The 19,612-nt window shown below is 34.4% G+C and overlaps 2 protein-coding genes across 3 annotated transcripts; one reads left to right on the forward strand and one right to left on the reverse strand.

Annotated features, from left to right (window-relative positions):
• The first annotated feature begins 1,418 nt into the window (after positions 1 to 1,418).
• LOC124929251 (pentatricopeptide repeat-containing protein At5g42310, chloroplastic) lies at positions 1,419 to 5,354 on the forward strand. 2 transcript variants are annotated; one of them, XM_047469559.1, is made up of 5 exons: positions 1,419 to 3,240; positions 3,999 to 4,151; positions 4,233 to 4,304; positions 4,729 to 4,921; positions 5,132 to 5,354. In XM_047469559.1, the coding sequence occupies exons 1-4, from the start codon at positions 1,474 to 1,476 to the stop codon at positions 4,834 to 4,836; spliced, it is 2,100 nt and encodes a 699-aa protein (XP_047325515.1). In that variant the 5' UTR covers positions 1,419 to 1,473; the 3' UTR covers positions 4,837 to 4,921; positions 5,132 to 5,354. The 2 variants fall into 2 exon arrangements, with proteins under 2 accessions (XP_047325515.1, XP_047325516.1); XM_047469560.1 differs by having other exon boundaries at positions 5,137 to 5,354.
• Positions 5,355 to 5,711: 357 nt separating this feature from the next.
• On the reverse strand, positions 5,712 to 11,548 carry LOC124928724 (carboxypeptidase A6-like). Its single transcript, XM_047468972.1, has 11 exons — positions 11,209 to 11,548; positions 11,012 to 11,069; positions 10,818 to 10,928; positions 10,554 to 10,691; positions 9,129 to 9,198; positions 8,990 to 9,045; positions 8,675 to 8,800; positions 6,561 to 6,700; positions 6,407 to 6,479; positions 6,249 to 6,323; positions 5,712 to 6,167 (listed from the first exon to the last, which is right to left on the reverse strand). Exons 1-11 carry the CDS (start codon positions 11,334 to 11,336, stop codon positions 5,856 to 5,858), a joined length of 1,287 nt encoding a protein of 428 aa, XP_047324928.1. The 5' UTR covers positions 11,337 to 11,548; the 3' UTR covers positions 5,712 to 5,855.
• Positions 11,549 to 19,612: the final 8,064 nt, after the last annotated feature.

Here is a 19,612-nt window from a genome sequence, read left to right on the forward strand (position 1 = left end):
TACGGTTGTTATTACTCTACTTTCATTCTTAGGATGATAGTTTTTTACCACGTCTTTTTAGACCAAGACGGCGATTGGAAACAATATTTCCTTCGCAGTCATCTTTGACCTTCTCTAGTCTCAACATGAACCCCTTGGAGATATCTTAATTAATTGTATATAGAAAGAATTGCATTGTCCAAATTTTGTAAATTACAGTTAAATCTCGATAAATTAATACATTTGAAATCAAAAAAAAATTATTAATTAATTAAAATATTAATTAATTGATAAATTAATCAATAAATTAATAATTTATTAATTTATCGAGATATTCATAAATTTTAGTAAATTAAATAAATTCCTGAATGTAATTAAATTATAGATGAATAAACTTAAATAAATTAAATACATTCATGAATATTACTAAACCTAATTCATTCATGAATTTAAACTAAGTTATGAATATAAATAATAATTAAATAAACACATTCATGTATCTAAGTTATGAATATAAATAATAATTAAATAAACACATTCATGTATGTGTACATAGTTGTAGTATTGTATACTGTATATACTCTAATACAACTGCAATTTCAGAAGATGTAGACTAGTTGTATGAAGATGTCCAACATTTAAGTCTTCTCATTAAAGAATTGAATTATCGTGATGTAATGGATACTGAAAAGGTTATTAATTATCCTGGTGAAAATGAAACCGCTGTAGAATTTTTGATTGATGAACAAATCATTAGCAATGTTATGGAAAATGAAAAAGAAGATGAAGCAGAAGATGACAGTACAAAGTTGGAGGCAGTCTCACGAAAAATGTCCTTCAAGCAATAATTACATTGCGTAATTTTCTCTTGCAACATGAACATAGTACACCATAGTTCCATAATGCTTTAAGAAGAATTCAAGAAAAAGTATAAGAAGATATCAATTTCAAAAGGAAGCAAATTACATTAGAGTCTTATTATAAAAGTATATCTTAAAATAAATATCTATAATTTTAATGTAATCTAAAATTATTAATTTATATATTATATGAGACTTATATGCATTAATAAAAATATATTATCTTATAAATTTAACAAATTATTAATTTATTTTAATAGTCCCGATTTTGGACTATAAATATTTATTAATTAATCAATGTTATTAATTTATCAAAGTTTTACTATAGTATACTATACTGATAAATTAATTCCAGCCATTTACTATTACAAAATAACACCAAATCAAATAAACAAATGTATATATTTTTAATTTAATAATTTCAAATTTTATAAATCACTCACCCCGTTTTATAATATTTTTAAATCATAAAAAAAATAGGCCAACTTAATTCAATTGTTTTTTTTCCCTTAAAATGATAAAAATTCAAAAAAAAGAAAAAAGAAAAAAAAAGGAAAACCAGAGACAATCCATAAAATGCGCAGATTCTCTCCTTCATTCTCAATCCGAACCAACCAGTGGTTGCAAAAGGAACATGAACACACTCCTCCTTCCACCGCCATTTTCAACTCGCTTTCCTTCTTCTTCTTCTCTTCGATTCTCAGCTGTAACAACAACAACAACAACAACAATTCTTCATCACAACAATATCTTCCAAACCCGTCTTCTCGTTTCATCGTTTACTTCCCTCACCAACACCACACACCTAAACTTGAACGAATACGACGACGATGGCGACCCACAAAACGATATCGCTTCCCTTCCTAACCGCCGCTACGACTTCGCTCCTCTCCTTCAATTCCTCACAACCACCACCCCTGTCCTTGAAGAACCCAACTCGCCCACGACACTAGACCCCACTGAACTCCGCCTTGCCGAGACCTATCGAGTGGTTTCAGCTCCCCTCTGGCACTCACTTCTCAAATCTCTATCTTCCACCTCTTCCTCCATTTCAACGGCTTACAATCTTGTTATCTGGTTACAGAAGCATAACTTGTGTTTCTCATACGAATTGCTCTATTCGATTCTCATTCACGCTCTGGGACGTTCCGAGATGCTTTACGAAGCGTTTTTACTCTCGCAGCGGCAAAAGTTGACGCCTTTAACGTATAATGCCCTAATTGGAGCTTGCGCACGAAACAACGACCTTGAAAAAGCTCTGAATCTTATGTCTCGGATGCGAAGTGAAGGTTATCAATCGGATTTTGTTAATTACAGCTTGATTATTCAGTCCCTTACTCGTAGTAATAAGATTGATTCGGCAATGTTACAGAAGCTTCATGAGGAGATTGAGGAGGATAAGATAGAGCTTGATGGTCAGTTGTTGAATGATATAACAGTTGGGTTTGCTAAAGCTGGTGATGTTACTCGAGCTATGTATTTCCTCGCTATGATACAGGGAAACGGTTTGAGCGCAAAAACTACCACTGTTGTCGCCATCATATCGTCTTTGGGAAATTCGGGCAGGACAGAGGAGGCAGAGGCCATCTTTGAGGAGCTAAAGGAAGGTGGGCTTCAGCCAAGAACTAGGGCTTATAATGCACTTCTTAAAGGGTATGTGAAGACGGGTTCGCTAAGAGATGCAGAGTATATCGTGTCGGAGATGGAAGGAAACGGTGTGTCTCCTGATGAGCAGACGTACAGTCTTCTAATTGATGCTTATGGAAATGCAGGTAGATGGGAGAGTGCCAGAATTGTGCTTAAGGAAATGGAAGCTAACAAGGTGCTTCCTAATTCGTATGTGTTTAGTCGGATACTAGCTGGTTATCGCGATAGAGGGGAATGGCAGAAATCATTTCAAGTATTGAAAGAAATGAAGAGTTGTGGTGTTCAGCCTGATAGGCATTTTTATAACGTAATGATTGATGCTTTTGGAAAGTACAATTGTCTTGATCAAGCTATTGCAACTTTTGATCGGATGGTATCAGAAGGTATAAAGCCCGATACTGTTACTTGGAACAGTCTCATAGACTGTCATCGTAAGTTCGGGCACCATAGCAAAGCAGAGGAACTGTTCGAGAAGATGCAAGAGAGCGGATGCTCCCCTTGCACGACGACATATAACATAATGATCAACTCTTGTGGGGAGCAGGAGAGATGGGAAGATGTAAAGAAGCTGATGGGAAAGATGCAGGCTCAGGGTTTACTTCCCAATGCTGTTACATATACTACGATAGTCGACATTTATGGAAAGTCTGGGAGATTTAACGATGCAATTGAATGCCTGGAAGACATGAAGTCCAAAGGGTTAAAACCTTCCTCCACAATGTATAATGCTTTGATTAATGCGTATGCACAAAGGGTATGTTATGCCTAACACTATTTTCTCTTTTCCAACCAGAAGTTGATCCTGGTCTTTTAGATAAACTATTCAACTTTAGCTCGTATTAAACCAAGGAAAAATTTGGGTTGGGAAGACATATTCTGAAACCAAATAGTTGCAGGCTCCATATTTAAGCTAGTCTCGAGGTTGGTTAGATAAAAATAGTCTCCATAAGGTAATAGGTAGTTGATATCTGCCACTACATTATTCCAGAAACCGAACATCCCACTACTTAAGTTAGAGTTTATCCCATGGAGGAGGTTAACACAACATCCCACTGCCTATCTTGGGTGGTTAGTAATTTAGAGTTTGTTCCAGCCTTCTACATGGAAGATTTCTAATGCTATGTTTGGTTCGGGCATAATTGTAAACTAAATTGGAATTGGGTGTACAATTCCAATCTTTTGTTTGTTTGATGACATAAAAGTGTTAAAATAAAGAATTGGAATTATAATTGCAATTGTAATTCCAATTATGTTATATTCTAATTCCGTCTTTCAAGCCAATACTTAACATGAACTGTCTGATCTTGATCCTATATTATTCTGCCCATCCCATTATTAGACAAGATTACTTGGCTCTTTTCTGATGTTTTTATTTTTATAATTTATAAATGAGTCCCATTTACTGTTTCCGTTCCTTGAATTGGAAAACAAAGTCATCAGGCTAATCCTTTTTAGACATAAGTTCGAAGAAGATCTCAATTTATAATGATTTTCTTTTTCATTGTGTAATAGGGTTTGTCCGAGCTAGCAGTAAATGCATTCAGGGTTATGAGAGCTGATGGTCTTACACCTAGCACATTAGCTCTCAATTCATTAATAAATGCATTTGGCGAAGATAGAAGGGATACTGAAGCATTTGCTGTATTGGAGTTCATGGAAGAAAATGTGAGTGACATATTGCAATTTCTTCATTTACAACTGTTATCTTGTGTTTTTATACCATTTTTAACTCTTATCTGAATGCAGAACTTAAAACCAGATGTAGTTACTTATACTACCCTCATGAAAGCTTTGATTCGGGTGGAGAAGTTTGATAAGGTTTGTTGATTTCTAGCTAAATTGTTGTTCTCAAGTCATTTGTTTCTAATTGGTGAAGTCATTACAAAAAAAAAACGTAAACAAAATAGGACCTAAGTTCTGTTATATTAGTAAAACATAGAGTTGCCAATTTATTCGAGTTGGGTTAAACTCAAAGTTGGTCTTATGTTTAATTTTTTATATGCAATAATTACATGATTATCAAAACTTTGTTTAGGTCCTAAAGTTTTGAGAAACAACTAAAAGTGTTTTCAAATGGGAAGATTCAATTTTCCTTTAGTATTATTTATAAAGTTGAGGTGAATTCAACTTTTAATAATAAAAACAATTTTTATATTTCAATAGTCATGAACACATAATTATTAAAAGAATTAACTATGACTTGACAAAAAAAGAGCACTTAATGTTTCTTTATCCATCCCAGGTTCCTGCTGTATTCGAAGAGATGATTTCATCGGGTTGCACCCCAGACAGGAAAGCTAGGGCTATGTTAAGGTCGGCTCTTAGATACATGAAGCAAGCATTGAAATAATACTTTGACAAGAGAAATTCTTGCGGTTGCAGCATATAATTGATAAACTTATCCTCTGCTGATGGCTGTTATTATCCCACTGGAGGTATGTAATGTTGAATCTATTGCTACCTGTTTTAGAATTGGCAAGAACCTATTTGAAAACCTGATTTTTGGTCATAAATACAACCACGATATCATTTTAAAATCGTTAAAAGTGATATAAAATGACCAACCTATATTTAGTATTTAAGTAAGTTTATTGGTAGCGATTGGATGTGGTGATAACTAACTAATTGAAACAAGCTGAATTCAGGATAGGGTTGAGCATCCATTGCCATGAGGTTTCTGGGAAATGTGGAGAAGAAAGGCGATCGTTGAATTATCTGCTTCCCACAAAAATTCATCGTGTGTATTAATAGAAAATTCCAATGTATAATTCTTTGCCGAAAAAAAGAAAGCAAAAAGGGAACATTTTATGTATGCAATATAATACTGGTTATTGCAATAAAAGTATTCACTTCTTGTGTAGCTGGAAATTCTTCAATATTGGTGTTACTGTAATTTGTAAAATCTATACATACGCTTTGACGATCCAAAACCGGGGTTGATTTGGTCGGTTCATCACTGGATAAATGATATTTTTCGAAAAATCAGGACTTTAAGGTTCTTAATGATTTAGGGTTCCTCATTCAAGGGATATCCAGAGTAACTCAACAAAATATAATTATCTTGAAGAACCAATATCAACAACTTTTAACAAATCTTAAATAATTTTCCCATGAAATTCTTGACCACCAAGAATCTATCATAATTCATTTGAAGCAAGGTAACAATTAAATATGATGCAAACAAGGTAACAATATTTTATCACATTGTGATTTATGACAAAATTATAGTTTTGAAATAGAAAATCATATTCATAAATAAAAAATATAATGTAATCATTCTGAAGTTAACTTACAAGTAAAAATTTCTGCATATAAAATCTCTAATCTTCTCCTTTGAAATGAGAGAGAGATCTGAGTAAATAGAAATGGCTAAATTGGGATGTTGGGAACCATTTGTCTATTGTTGTTCTTTGAGATCCTAGAACAGAACATAAACATCAAGAGCACACATGACAACAAGAAGAGCCTGAAATATGTTCTTATTTCCTGCATACCAAGCTCCAAAACCTCGGTTTTCTTTCCATTCCTACTACTCCTTCTCCCCCCTACCAAATAACCATTTAGATAATCGTCCATTGACAACAACTCGTCCGACCCCTCAAAAGACCTATTATTCATTATCTGGTTTACGCTCAAGTTGAACATTGTCATGAATGCACCGGACCAATCATTCAGAACTCTCTGCAAAATTACACAATTCATGAAGTGATTGATGATGATGGGATAAGGGGCATTAAACAAGGTCCAACTCTTAAAACTTACATTAAAGGTTGGAAGATCCACAGGATTGAACATTTTGAAGCAATCCTTTGATGATGCTGTCATATCTCCATAGATCTGCCAATCGTAAAAAAACATATGGGACTTGTTAATTTTTTGTACGAGGAAATAATGTATTTATTATATATTACATGACAGACCTCGAAGGTGAAAGCCATTGGGACCTTTGCAATATCGTACATGTAATCTGTAGCAGTTCCATGAGCAAGATACCTATTTATGTATGTCATGGATTTGTGAATAAGAGTTCAAAAACTTATAAATTGTAAGTAAAACGATAGAGAGGTAACTGACCCAACTGAACCACCCCCCGATCCAACAATGCAACGGTTATTACAGTGTCGGTTATTCAAATAATCAAGCAACAATCTCATTCTACGAGAAGGCAATCCATCAGGAGTTGTATTTTTGTGATCATAGGGCATAAATAATGCCTAGATGACAAGCAACAAATATGGTTAGTCATAGTATTTGAAGAAATGCCTTGATTGAAAAGATAAATAAATACAAGACATTGAATAGATTTCAAAGACTATTAAACTATTTAAGATAATAATAACAAATTACAAAAATTCAGCTCTCAAATACTATAATTAATTATAACCTTTAAGATTCAGAAAAAGATAAAAAGTTAAAAAATGCATATATGAATCAGGACCATAAATAACTAATAAGAAAGAACTATTTATGGTTTCTCATATAAGAAATGACAAAGGCCAAAATGTCATATTTGATATTTGAATGGGATTTTATATTCCAAGTTATCCCTCCACTTAATTTGAAACGGCTATCCTGTTTAGGTCATCAAGTAGTATAGAAAGGGGTTAAGAACAGTTCTTTGATTATATAGATAAACGGAGTAGACAACTTTTTGTGAGGAAAGTAAAATTAAGAAGTAAATCTTAGAGTAGATTGCAAACATTAACACTGATAGCATGTGTGATATTCCTTTATCGGAGCAAGCGATAATTCATTTAACCCTAGTAATATGCAGATGCTTCGAACATACATATAAGTGTTTGTTAGGAGTTAACAAGTTTAATAAAGTGTCTGCACTGAGATACCGCATTAAATCTATTTCAGTGTTAGTGATGAGGCTAGATGTTATATCCTCAAACTTGAGGTGCTTGAGATATCCCACTTCTTGCAGTCTCAGATGATGGTTGGGTATATTGACTAGGAGAATATACATGAGACCTCTTGTCGAAATAATTACTAAACAGTATAGGACTAGAAATCTCACCAAGTAAAAAGTTTCAAAAATCGGAAAGGCTAGTTTAGCTCAGTGATCCGAGCATTCACGACCAATTTAAAAAAAAAATTGTAATTGATCCTCAAAGCATTAAGCAAATATTTGGATATGATGAGAATTATAGGTCCAACGTGAGTTGTCACTTTTAAGTACATGCTCTAAGCCAAATGGTATGCATATTGAAAATGAAACGAGCACAGACAGGTTAAAAATTAGACAGACTTACTTTCTCGTGAATTAGAGATCATGATGTGTTATTAGATGTCATTCATGATCATTCTATGGTTAAGAGTTAACTATAGCCGTCCAACATAACCAGGAAAATAATGGGTCACACGAAAAGTTAACTATCTTAATATTGTAAAACAAGATTTCATCCATTGATAATGATTGAAACAAAGGCTGTACAAATGATATATATTCCAGATTTCAATTCAGAGAGACCTAGTCAATCCTAAAAGATGGGACCGAAGTTGTTTAGAACCAAATTAAGAGCTTTTAAGGTTTTGGCATATGAGCTCTATAAATAGAGCTCACAAGACAAACCCTAGGAAAGCAATAAACACATCCCAAATGGAGGCAAAACGCTGCACAAATTTCAGCAGATGAGATCATCGTTGCCACAACTACATCTCAACCCCTATTCGCAACAACAGCAGTTGCAAATCGCAACCGTTGTATCCTCTCTCATCGCAGTGATCAAAGGTTGTTCCTTGTCGCCGTCAACGCAGAACAGAACGCTAGGCTTAAACACTATGTCTTTTGCGCGATCGTGATCCTCGTAATGCACGTCTCAGTCAGAAATGAAGAATTCAGTATTCTAGTTTTCGTGTTAGCTTTGACGGTTCTTCAAGATCTCAGATTGCCAATGTGATGCAAGTATGTTGCCAAAACTGCATCTCTTAGCTTAAAGTGTTTAAGTTGGTTGAAACGAGTTTCACGTGGATTACCATTAGAGGCAACACACTTGGGTGGTGTTTGTCTAAATCGAGGGAGGAGAACTGTGAGGCGTAGACATCTGAGGCGACGACAAAGTTAAGAGATACTTCACTGAAAGACTTGGTGACTCAGATGCGATTAATGGCATGTTCTAGGTTAAAAAATTTATATTCCACACATTGTAGATGCATATAACCTAAATTCCAACACATAATACCTCCATCCCTGAATGCACATTGACCCATATGTGTGGTTCAAATGACATGCTTAGTTTTTGCATTATTTGGGACTCAGGCTCACTAAATGGAGCAACGCCTGGATTTTCTTCGTATGGATCATAATCCTGTCAAGAGAAGAAGAAATAAATTACTAAAATGCTTCCATGAACCTAAAGGAGTATAACATAATAAATACCAGACAAACCTAAAGAAGAAGAAGAAGAAGAATATAACATAAATACAAGACAAACAACCAATAACATATGATTCAAATTGATAACCAAAACAGTAATGCTAGTAGAATGCTACCATACCTTCTCTTTTTTGCCCCAGTCCACAGCCCAATTTCGATTTAAATCAACCCCTCTTCCTGGCACAAAAAACATGGGCATTAGAATTATAGTGAAATAGAGAAGTGATTTGAGGTTAAAAGTTATATAGAGCCTCCCAAACCATTTCTTCTGTCACAAAGATCTCCTGCTTCAACAATTTTGCGACCATTAAAATTTTCCATTGGCACCACCTGAAAGATTAAAATGAGTTTTACACAATAGGAATTATTGAAATAATAATGTTAGGGAAGAGAAGCCTTTTTCCCTATATGAATTATAATGGTACAAAACAAATCCAACTAGCAAAGTAACTCAAAACTTTTTCACACACACAAAAATCATGATTTGTTTCAGTTAAATTTATCAGCTTATCGAGATGGAAAACTCATGTCGACAAGATCCATGATGTAGACTCTTGGTACTTTCACCGATGAGAATTAGACCGGCCGTCATGAGGTGTTCAAAAAAGTGGTGAGGAGCAATGATAAAAATCAACAAAATTCAAGCTTGAAAGAGAAACGCAGAAACTCCATAGGAGTGAATTTCAATGGACGAAAGGGAGCAGGGCCAACTCACGCTAGTGTCAAGAGAGCTCAAATTCACACTGATCTCAGCTCCTTTGACTTTCAGCAATGATTTGGCTGCCCTTTAGAATATATTGATATTTTATTGATGTTACAATGTTTTGTCTTTCCATTCTGATTGTTTCTATTAAATTATGACAAATGTTGTCATGACTTGGTTTGTAGTGGTTTGGTTTTCCCACAGTAAGAACAATATTCGTGTTTATCGTGGATTAATGAACAAGTCACTTTTTAAAAATATTTATATTATGAGCTAGCGCTTATGAGATAGTAACTGATTTTGTTTGTATTGTCAAGGGATTAACTCAAGGCATCATAGAAAATTCAATGTGCATTCATGGTTAGCTGGCCCAAAACTGAAAAAGTCAAATAAGGCCAACTATTCCATGTAATTAGGACCCAGTTTTCCCTTTGAACCAGGTTTGCGGGGTTGTTGGGTTGGCGTCATGAAGGGTATGTTTGGTGGAATGATTTTTGTATAGCTATTGAATTGAAACTATCATTAGGTACTTTGTTTTTCAGTTCGATTGGTTTGGGGTGCTTTAAGTTTAGTAGCTGTTATAGTATTGGTAAAATTTCTGTACCCTTTCTTCATCACCTCTTTAAATGTTGGTATGACAAGTTATAAACAATTTGGTTAATATTTTTTTCATCTGCATTATAATCCTGATATAACTAGATCAAAATACTTTAAATCACACTGTATGATTTATGCTATTTTAAGGAAACAAAATGTATCGGTATCACTAGAATTTGGGATTATAATCCAGCTACGATTTTATTTTGTCAAATGAACTGATCCCATTCTAAATGGAAGCAAAAAAAAAAATCTTTCAATTTATGTTTGGGAAATTATTTTAATGGATCATAATTGTGCCAAAATTGGTGAGAATTAGCACTTTTCAAATAGGCTAAATATAAATGATACATAGAGAAAAAGCAGAATATAGGAGGGGGAGTACCTTTACAACAATTCTGTCAAGGGTTTTGTTCAAAGAAGCAGGATCTATACTGGGTAGAAATTGCTCTTCACTTAAGATGGATAAGAGTCGAAATGCAACCTCTGAGGTAATAAGCTCCCTTCCATGCTGACCAAAACTCTGGAAGACAAGTAATCATCTGTCAAAAACACCAGAAATTACCAAACTGAGATGTTTTTTTTATTTATACTCCTCCTATCTCTCAACATCATATGAAACAACAACTCACAGAGAATAGAAACTTACAAGAAGAATCCTCAACTTTGACCTGTCATCAATCTCCGTTCTGTTCCGGCAATAAGTAACAACATTCATCTCTGCATGATATTCCCTACTTGTGCTACCAAAAGAGTCCAACTGTTCAAGTTTAACAGTATGTCATTCTATACAGTGAAAATCAATCATTTTTTCAATTTAATCCAGAAACTGCAAATACGTACATTGAGCTTGTCTGGATGACGTCTTACCAACGCTTTTATTTGCGCCATCAAGGCGTCACTTCAGAATTCGTAGAAAATCGAAAATTAATTAATCAAATGACAGAATTTGAATAACATTTATATAGCCTACGCATCAACATCATCATGATCATCGTGAATACACCTATTAATAATAAATAAATAAATGAATCGTTTACCTGGAATGGTAGAGATCGCGATTGATCGGAGTCAAAGGAGGTATCCTTAGATCAGTATCAGCGTTAACAAGAACGACGAGAGAAATGAGGAGGAAGAAGAAGGAGATCAAAGGAGGCGGAGTTCCCATTCGATCCTGCGGAAATTGAGAAGAATAACTGAAAAAAGTCGAATGATTCCGAGTTCAATCTCATTTTCGTTTCATTCTTTTAGCTGGCCAGATGTGATTAAGATCAAAATCTCTAGGGCACGGCCACGGAGAAGTAGTTGACGGCCAAATTCCTCCGGTGGATGGGTGAGAGAAAATTCAGGTTAAGAAGAGAGAGATGTTACGAGGAAGAAGAAGACGGAACCGACGGCCAGACGGGGAAAGGGATAATATATTAGACTAGCCCTTAAAGTATAGATTAATATATTAGATAAGTCCTATAATATTTACTTTGTTTCAAATCCACCCATTTAACCTTTACAAAATTGGGATAAAATTATAAAATGCTCTTTTATATTTAATTTTAAAATTTATAAAAAAACAAGTAAAAGGATTTAAGGTATGTTTGGTTCAAATAAGGGAATGAGATTGATAAAGGTAGAGAATAGGAATGTATATGATTAATTGAAGTATGCTGTTTGGTTGAAACTAATTGTTTGGTTAAAAAAACAAAAAAAAAACACAATTCTATAACTACTACCATTGACATAATAGAAGTACCAGCTCGAAGACAATCAGTTTCCACAATCTTTTCCTGATTGTGTTCTGCATATTTTGAGTAGTTAGTAAAATACTTTATGTTAGAAAAATTTAAAAATTGATACAAGACTAAAAAATTAAAGTCAACGATTAATTTTTCATCCAGAATTCCAGATATTGCCTGATCTTGACACAAACTCGTAATCAGAAAAGAGAAAGGGGAGCAATCTGGATGTTAACATATATGTTTTTATGCCGCTTTTATTGAACATCAGGTTGTTGTAGATTATTGTAGATGATGTTAATATATGTTTACTAAAATCACATGCAGCAGAACCGCTTCCAAATCAAGCATTGATGGTAGAATTATCATAATTTAATGTGTGAGAAATTAAAATTTGAATGGCGGAAGCGTACCTCAATTAAATGAATCATGAAATCTTCTCTTTCTTAGACTTTGAATGTATTGAATGATTCTTTAATCTCTTTCCTTGAACTTTCCTCATATGGAATGGTTCTTCCATTTGATGAGTACGTCAATAGATTTCTCTCTCTGTTGATGTTGATGGGGACGCAAAAGAGAATTGACCGTACTTCTAATGGGGACCATTATCGCCCTTCATAAAATAGTTAGGTTATTATAGTTAAGTTATTTCTAATTCAGCCATTCATAAAATTAGAAATGCCACTTAGATATCCTCACTTTATATTCATGACAAATACACCCATAAGTCATAAACTTAGTCACATTAGATCACATTATTTTGACTTATATTAAATATGATATTTGCACAATTATTTATTATACTAGTGACCTTAAAAATTCTAACAATTGATACTTCTATTTGGGATTATATCAAACATGCTCTCTTTTTATAGAAGTAAAGTGGTTTAAGGTTTGGTTAATGTGTAAAATAGGGAGAAATTAGATATGCATCTCCTTTGCCTCCAGGAGCTGCGCCGTATCAAGCGGCGACTCCCGTTGGGATTCAGATCAGATCTGACTCTCCCTCCGGCCAACTCTCATTCTCAGACCTCTGATTCCTACAACACCTCGGTTCTGGCGACATCGGCGCCGTTTACCACGCCGAAGTAAAATCCTCCACAGCTTCCAATGCGCCTCTGTTTGCGGCCAAAGTAATGGATAAGAAGGAAGTAGCGAGTCGTAATAAAGAAGGAAGAGCGAAGACAGAGAGAGAAATAATCGAAATGCTTGAACATCCATTTCTTCCCACGCTCACATTGGAATCGCCGAAATGATTGTGTTTATGGACAAATTTATGCCCAGCGACGATCTTCGTGTTCTTTGGCAGCATCAACCTTGCCGTCGATTTCACGAATTTGCAGTCAAGTGCTCATGTTAACCTACCAGTTAGGTTTAGGGTTTGTGTTATGCTAGTTTATTTCTAAAGAGGAAGTTGGAGGAGTTGAGAAAATGATTGATGAAAAGAAAGAAGAGGATGAGAGAAGAAGGCGAAGAGAGAAGTCAAGAAGATGAAATGGAAAGGAATGAAAGAATAAAAATTAGATAACCCCCAAATGAGAGAGGATTGAACGAATAATTGAAATAAGGGAATGATTATAAAATATGTAATATTTAAAATATCCATTTATATAATTATATATTGTAACGCCAAAAATCGACTTTCCCGAGAGGGGTTTTCGTTACTCAATAGTCGCGCCACATAACTTACTTTCCTCTCGAGTGAGATGATGAACCAAAATGGTAGGCTTGACTAGAGTGCATTTAAAAACGTCAATTTAGACTAACTTTGACTTTTGTAGAGTTGTCACCTAATTTATTACTTGAGAAATTTGGAAAGAAAAATATTTTGCATATTCAAACACATTTTAGAGATTCTATTATAGGTTCGGTGCTTAGTTACACGCGAGAAAAAGCTCACACGCTATGTCTCACATGTCTGTCATATTACAGTTTTTACTTTAAACATTTGGTCATTTTAAATAATATTATTTTATACCTTATTTATTTATTCAATCCTAGGGCATGTGTCATATTCCAAACTTAAACATGTGTCTAGTTTTATATCATTTTGTTCATAGAGCATGTGTCTATGTTATTGGTCATAAATCTAAAAATAAAATTTACTGGTACCTGTAAACAAGTAGTAAAGACTCTAGGAGTGGTACCTACAAAAAAAAATAGTTTAAAATGGAGGTAAAATCAAAACCAACCCTTATTTAAGTTATTTTTATTTATATATATTTTGTTTTTATTTGAAATGATTTTATTGTACTTTTATATTATATATATATAATGAAAAGTAAAAAAATGATAAACTTAACGAATGATCAGCGAAAACAAGACCACAAATCATACGTGTCCTACCACGTGAGTAGGAAAGAGAAATAAATTTGGTATAAATTCAAAATAAAACCCAAAACTCTTCATTTATTTCTCTCTCTGAAACTTTTTGACGAAAATTTTCTCCCAACCAAACCCTAACCCATGACATCGTTTTTACAAATCTAGTTATTTAACAATATTGTTCAATTCGTCTTTGTATAATAACAAATTGTTTTATCTTTTAGGAAACCAGCACTGAAGCACCAAACTTGAACAACATAGTAGATAAAGCACTAAACCTGAACAAATCCCCCATGTTGAACCTAAAAGGTACCTAATTGTTGGTATAGAAAATGTATGTTTTTGATGAGATTTTGGGACATTTCGACGTCCAGAAAATGGAATTTTGGGGGAAATGTACCAAAATGTCCCGAAACTATCATTTCGGGACCAGAAAATGGAATTTCGGGGGAAATATCCCAAAATGTCCTAAAACCATCATTTTTGGACCCCATAAATAGTATAATGTTGATTTTGGGTCCCGAAATGGTGGTTTTGGAATCCGAAATTGTGGTTTTTGTTATCAAAATGATGGTTTTGGAACATATTTCTTACAATTACAATTTTTTTCATAGTGAAATTCTCAATGTTGTTCTTCCGAAGAACAACTTTTTGAATTTTACACATCATATGCCCACTTAACTAGATTCGAAATTACCAAGTTAGGGAGCAAAAATGTAGGCGGTAAGAGGAAATACTTCAGCATTGGTTGTGCTAAGAGTTGTATGAAAGAATCGAAGACCAAAAATAAGTTTCATCAGCCTAGACCAATAATAAAGACAAATTGTAAAGCAAAAATTAATGTTGTTGTTCGGAATGAAGGGGAATATGTGATAACAAGTATTTGTCTTGAGCACAACTATACATTAAGCCTAAGAGGATACGACATGTTAGATCTTACAAAGTAATAGACAGAAATGTAAAGAAGTGATTTGATACAAACGATGAAGCTGGAATAACTGTGTTCAAAACATTTCAATCCCTTGTAGTGGAAGTTTGAGGGTATGAAAACATGTCTTTCGATGAGAGAACATGTAGAAATTACGTTATAGAAGCACGAAGGTTGAGGTTAGGGAGTGGGGATGCTGAAGCATTCACTAATTATTTTAAAAAATGCAAACTAGGAACTCAAACTTCTACTACCGTATTGATTTGGACGATGAATCCCGAATTAAAAAACGTGTTTTGGGCAGATGGTAGGTGCAGGGCTGCCTTTGACGATTTTCACGATGTTATCTTTTTCGATACAATCTATTTGACAAACTGTTATGACATGCCTTTTGCTCCTTTTATCGGGGTTAATTATCATGGTCAATCCATTTTACTTAGATATGGCTTATTGTCAAGTGAAGATTCATATTCTTTTACTTGATTGGAATGTATGGATGATCGACCTCCAAATGCCATAATCATAGACCAATGTCGATCCATGGCGATTGCAATTGAGAATGTATTTCCTAAAACTCATCGTTTTTGTTTTTGGCATATAATGAAGAAACTTCCTACAAAACTTGGAAGTCATACTACATACCATCTAATAAAAAAGAGGTTGAAAAACATAATACAATTCCATAAATATTCAGCAATCCGATGATGATTGGATTAGACTAATAGAAGATTATCAGCTAGAAAATAATGTCTGGTTGAATTCTTTATTTTTGGAAAGATCTAAATGAATACTTGTTTATGTGAAATGACAGTTTTGGGCAGGAATGTCCAAATCTCAACGGAGTAAATGTATAAACGCCTTCTTTGATGACTACGTGCAGTCCAAAACATCCTTAAAACAATTCGTCGAGCAATATGATAGGGCTTTGATGAGATATATCGAGAGAGAAAAGAAATTAGATTTTGAATCGGTTAATTCTTTGATACCAACTGTTAGTGGATTTGCCTTTGAAATGCAATATCAAACCTTCTACACTCCAAATATATTTAGGTTGGTTCAAGAATAAGTTTTAAATAAATTTGACACTTTTTGACAAATTAGTATATATAAATAGAATTTTGATACTTAATGAGTAAATTTGACAACTTCTTATAACTTAGTGTATAAAATTGGCATTCTTCCCTGTGGAGCAAATAACTGCGGTGAGAAGAGAGCCGCACTTTCATGAAGGCTTCAGTTTAGAAAAAGCAGTGTGCAACCATGACTTCTTTATGATGGCTCCAAACATATGGAACCCATCAAAGAAGACCCTAGGCCACCCTCTTCGTCTTCTATCTGATCCTTCTTCTTCGGTTTACGTTACCATCTCTCAACGTCGTCTCAGTCGTTACCTTATTATTGGCAAAAGTTTCACCATCAACAACATGATGGTTACTTTTCTCCTTGTTCGGTTTCATGACACTAATCATCTCTCTTCCTATGATCGTGACTATATCCTGAAACAAATTGTCAGGATGCTGAGGTTATCACCTCAAGATGAAAAGGATGTGATGGAGTTCCAAAAACTGCATCCACTTGCCAAAAGAATGGTTTCGGTCGTCTTTTTCGCTCTCCAACACCATTTGAAGACGTTATTAAGTCCATTCTCCTTTGCAATTGTAATTAGACCAGGTCATTGCAGATGGCTGAGGCTCTTTGTGGGCTTCAACTGGAACTTGGCACAAGAACAAGAAAAAAAACTCGGGAATTTCCCTAACCCGGAGGAGTTGGCTGATTTCTGTGAGAGTTTTTTGAAGCAGCGGTGCAACTTGGGTTACAGAGCACTTCATATGATCGAACTGGCTATGAAGATCACATATGAACATCTCAATCTAGAAGAAATGTTGGTTGTAGAAGAAGAAACAACTGCCTTTAACAAACTGATGGAGCTCAATGGTTTGGTTTTGGGCCCTTTGTTTGCGTTAATGTGCTCATGTGCATGGGATTCTATGCTCGGGTTCTTGTTGACACTAAAACCCGTTGCCATCTATCTGATTACCATTCGATTGATCGGAATGTTGAGCTCTTCAAAGCACCACTGAGCTTAACAAGTTCGACTGCCTCATCCTTGAATCTACTATTAAGCTATTCAATTTGAAAATCTATTGCAGCAACAAATACATCAAATTGATAGTGGTGCTTAACTGTAATCGAATCCTTTTGTTGACAATAACGACTTCTACTAGATTTGTAACGAGCTTCCATCTGAGGTATCTCAATGTCATACTTTTTAGAAACTTCTTCCACGCAACTGAGTAAAATATCAAATCATTGCTCTCTCAAAGCATGAAGCAAAGTTTTAGTAGTTGAAACATGCTCCATTGCATTTAAAGTATCTAGAGATCTCTCTTGCAATGCTCGACAAAGTAGATTTATTAATCCCATTATCTTTTTCATTAAGTGTAGAATGAATATGAAATCAAAAGACTTCATCGCAATCAACAAACCACTAGATTCACCACGAATGGAGTTAGAAGACCCTCATCCACCATATTTTCTAACACGGTGATCACAGAGCCATACATATCAACCATGCTACAAAGTGAGTCAAAATTAGAACTCCAAGGAGTCTTCCCTAGCCGTAATAAATTTCCAATCTAATTACAACCTCTACCGGTATCACGTTCACCAGTAGCTACCATATGTGCAATTTCATTTCTTTAAGCAGAATGTAACTCAGCATGACATTTAGGAGATGCATTAATAAGATTACATATGGAATTCGGTTTCGAAAAGAATAACCAAATAGATACCTCTTTTTCGGCAGCCGCAATTAATGCTAGTTGATGCCGATGAGCAAAACAATGTACATAATATGCACATGAACATTCTTTCAAAAAAAGAGCTTGTAATCCATTCCAAGAGCCACACATATTGCTAGCACCGTCGTATCCTTGTCCCCTCATGTTATGGATATGCAAGTCATAACGACCAAGAGCATCAGATATTTCTTTCTTAAGTGTTGCAGCAGTTGTATCAGCCACATTTACAATGGCAAATAACCGTTCTCGTAAAACCCCATAAATATCCACAAATCTTAACACAATAGCCATTTGCTCCTTGTTAGATGTATCTCTTGCTTCGTCAACTAAAATGCAGAATTTGACATCCCCGATTTCCTGGCAAATCTTTGTTCTCACTTGGTTGGCAATAACATGCAATACATCTTTCCAAATATCCGGAGAAGTATACTTTGCATTTTTTGGAGCTTTTTCTAAGATAGTGTTTCCAATACTCTCATTCAATTTTCCCATAAATTTTATCATCTCAATAAAATTTCCAAGATTATTAGAAGATGGAGACTCGTCATGCCCTCTCAATGCACACGCTTGCAAAGTGAGCCACCGAATGCTTTTAATAGTTACTGTAAGCCGTAATCTGTTCTTTTGTTTTTCATTTGAAGACTGTGCATTCAATACTTTGTCAATATGACAAGGGATATTCATTAGATTATCAAGATATTCAACTGCCCTATTATGTGGTGAAGTATTACATCCTATATGCATAACAAAAGAGCATTTATCCCCATCATTAACTCGCTTCCAATATTTGAATACATCTATTATAAATGTAGGTTTTTGGGGTTTCTTATGTTCAAATAAGAAACATGAGAAACAAAAAGCAGCATCTTTCAAAGGAGAGTATTCTAACCAAGAAAATTTCTTAAACCAATGACTTTGGAACCGTCGATTTTGATTTCTAAATTTGGTCGGCGGGTACTCATCCTTAATAGGTTGATATGGCCCCATCTTGATATAAACTCGTCTAATTTTATCCCTTTGATTAAAAGGATATTTCCACGTCGGAATATGTAATGTTGGATCAGGTTCAAGAGAACTTACATCAATTCTAGGAGATTTGTTAGGTTCTTGAGCAGGGATATTTGAGATATCGATAGTTGATTGATTACCCCCTTGACTTGGACATGACTGATCTTTTGGTTTAAAAAATGAGTTAATAGTTTTTCTTTTAGCTTCCATAGTTGATAGTTCCATTATAACCCTAACAAAATTTAAATAAAACACAAATAATATAATGGTTATTTTGTTGTTCTTTGAGGACTGTTAATGGATTTCAGACATAGTCACACACTCAAATAATGAAGAACAATTAAATTCTACAGAATTTGTTGCACAAGAAGTTGGACACATCAAATGAAATCAAAAGCGCTATGTGCTTTGATCAGTTTGCGATTGATTGTTGATCAGAATTTGAAATATAACAGAACAAATTACAGATAAAAGAGATTAAGAGAATGAAACCTATAATGGAGGAGGAGAGTTAATCCGATCTTGCAATGTGTAACATTAGTTCAACTTCCACTTCCTCCGATAACGATCATCGATCATTTGTGCTCGGAAGATTTGATGGATGAAAGAAGTTTAATCATTCGATCAAATGGATAAATGTTTAAAAAGGAAG

Source organism: Impatiens glandulifera, chromosome 3, assembly GCF_907164915.1.
Source record: "Impatiens glandulifera chromosome 3, dImpGla2.1, whole genome shotgun sequence".
Lineage (NCBI taxonomy): Eukaryota > Viridiplantae > Streptophyta > Magnoliopsida > Ericales > Balsaminaceae > Impatiens > Impatiens glandulifera.

Coding starts and splice junctions, on each gene's coding strand:
- LOC124929251 (XM_047469559.1), top strand. CDS start 1,474: ATGAACACACTCCTCCTTCCACCGCCATTTTCAACTCGCTTTCCTTCT. Junction 3,241..3,998: donor TTAATGCGTATGCACAAAGG/GTATGTTATGCC, acceptor ATTGTGTAATAG/GGTTTGTCCGAGCTAGCAGT. Junction 4,305..4,728: donor GGGTGGAGAAGTTTGATAAG/GTTTGTTGATTT, acceptor TATCCATCCCAG/GTTCCTGCTGTATTCGAAGA.
- LOC124928724 (XM_047468972.1), bottom strand. CDS start 11,336: ATGGGAACTCCGCCTCCTTTGATCTCCTTCTTCTTCCTCCTCATTTCT. Junction 11,070..11,208: donor CGCGATCTCTACCATTCCAG/GTAAACGATTCA, acceptor CGAATTCTGAAG/TGACGCCTTGATGGCGCAAA. Junction 10,929..11,011: donor GTCATCCAGACAAGCTCAAT/GTACGTATTTGC, acceptor AAACTTGAACAG/TTGGACTCTTTTGGTAGCAC.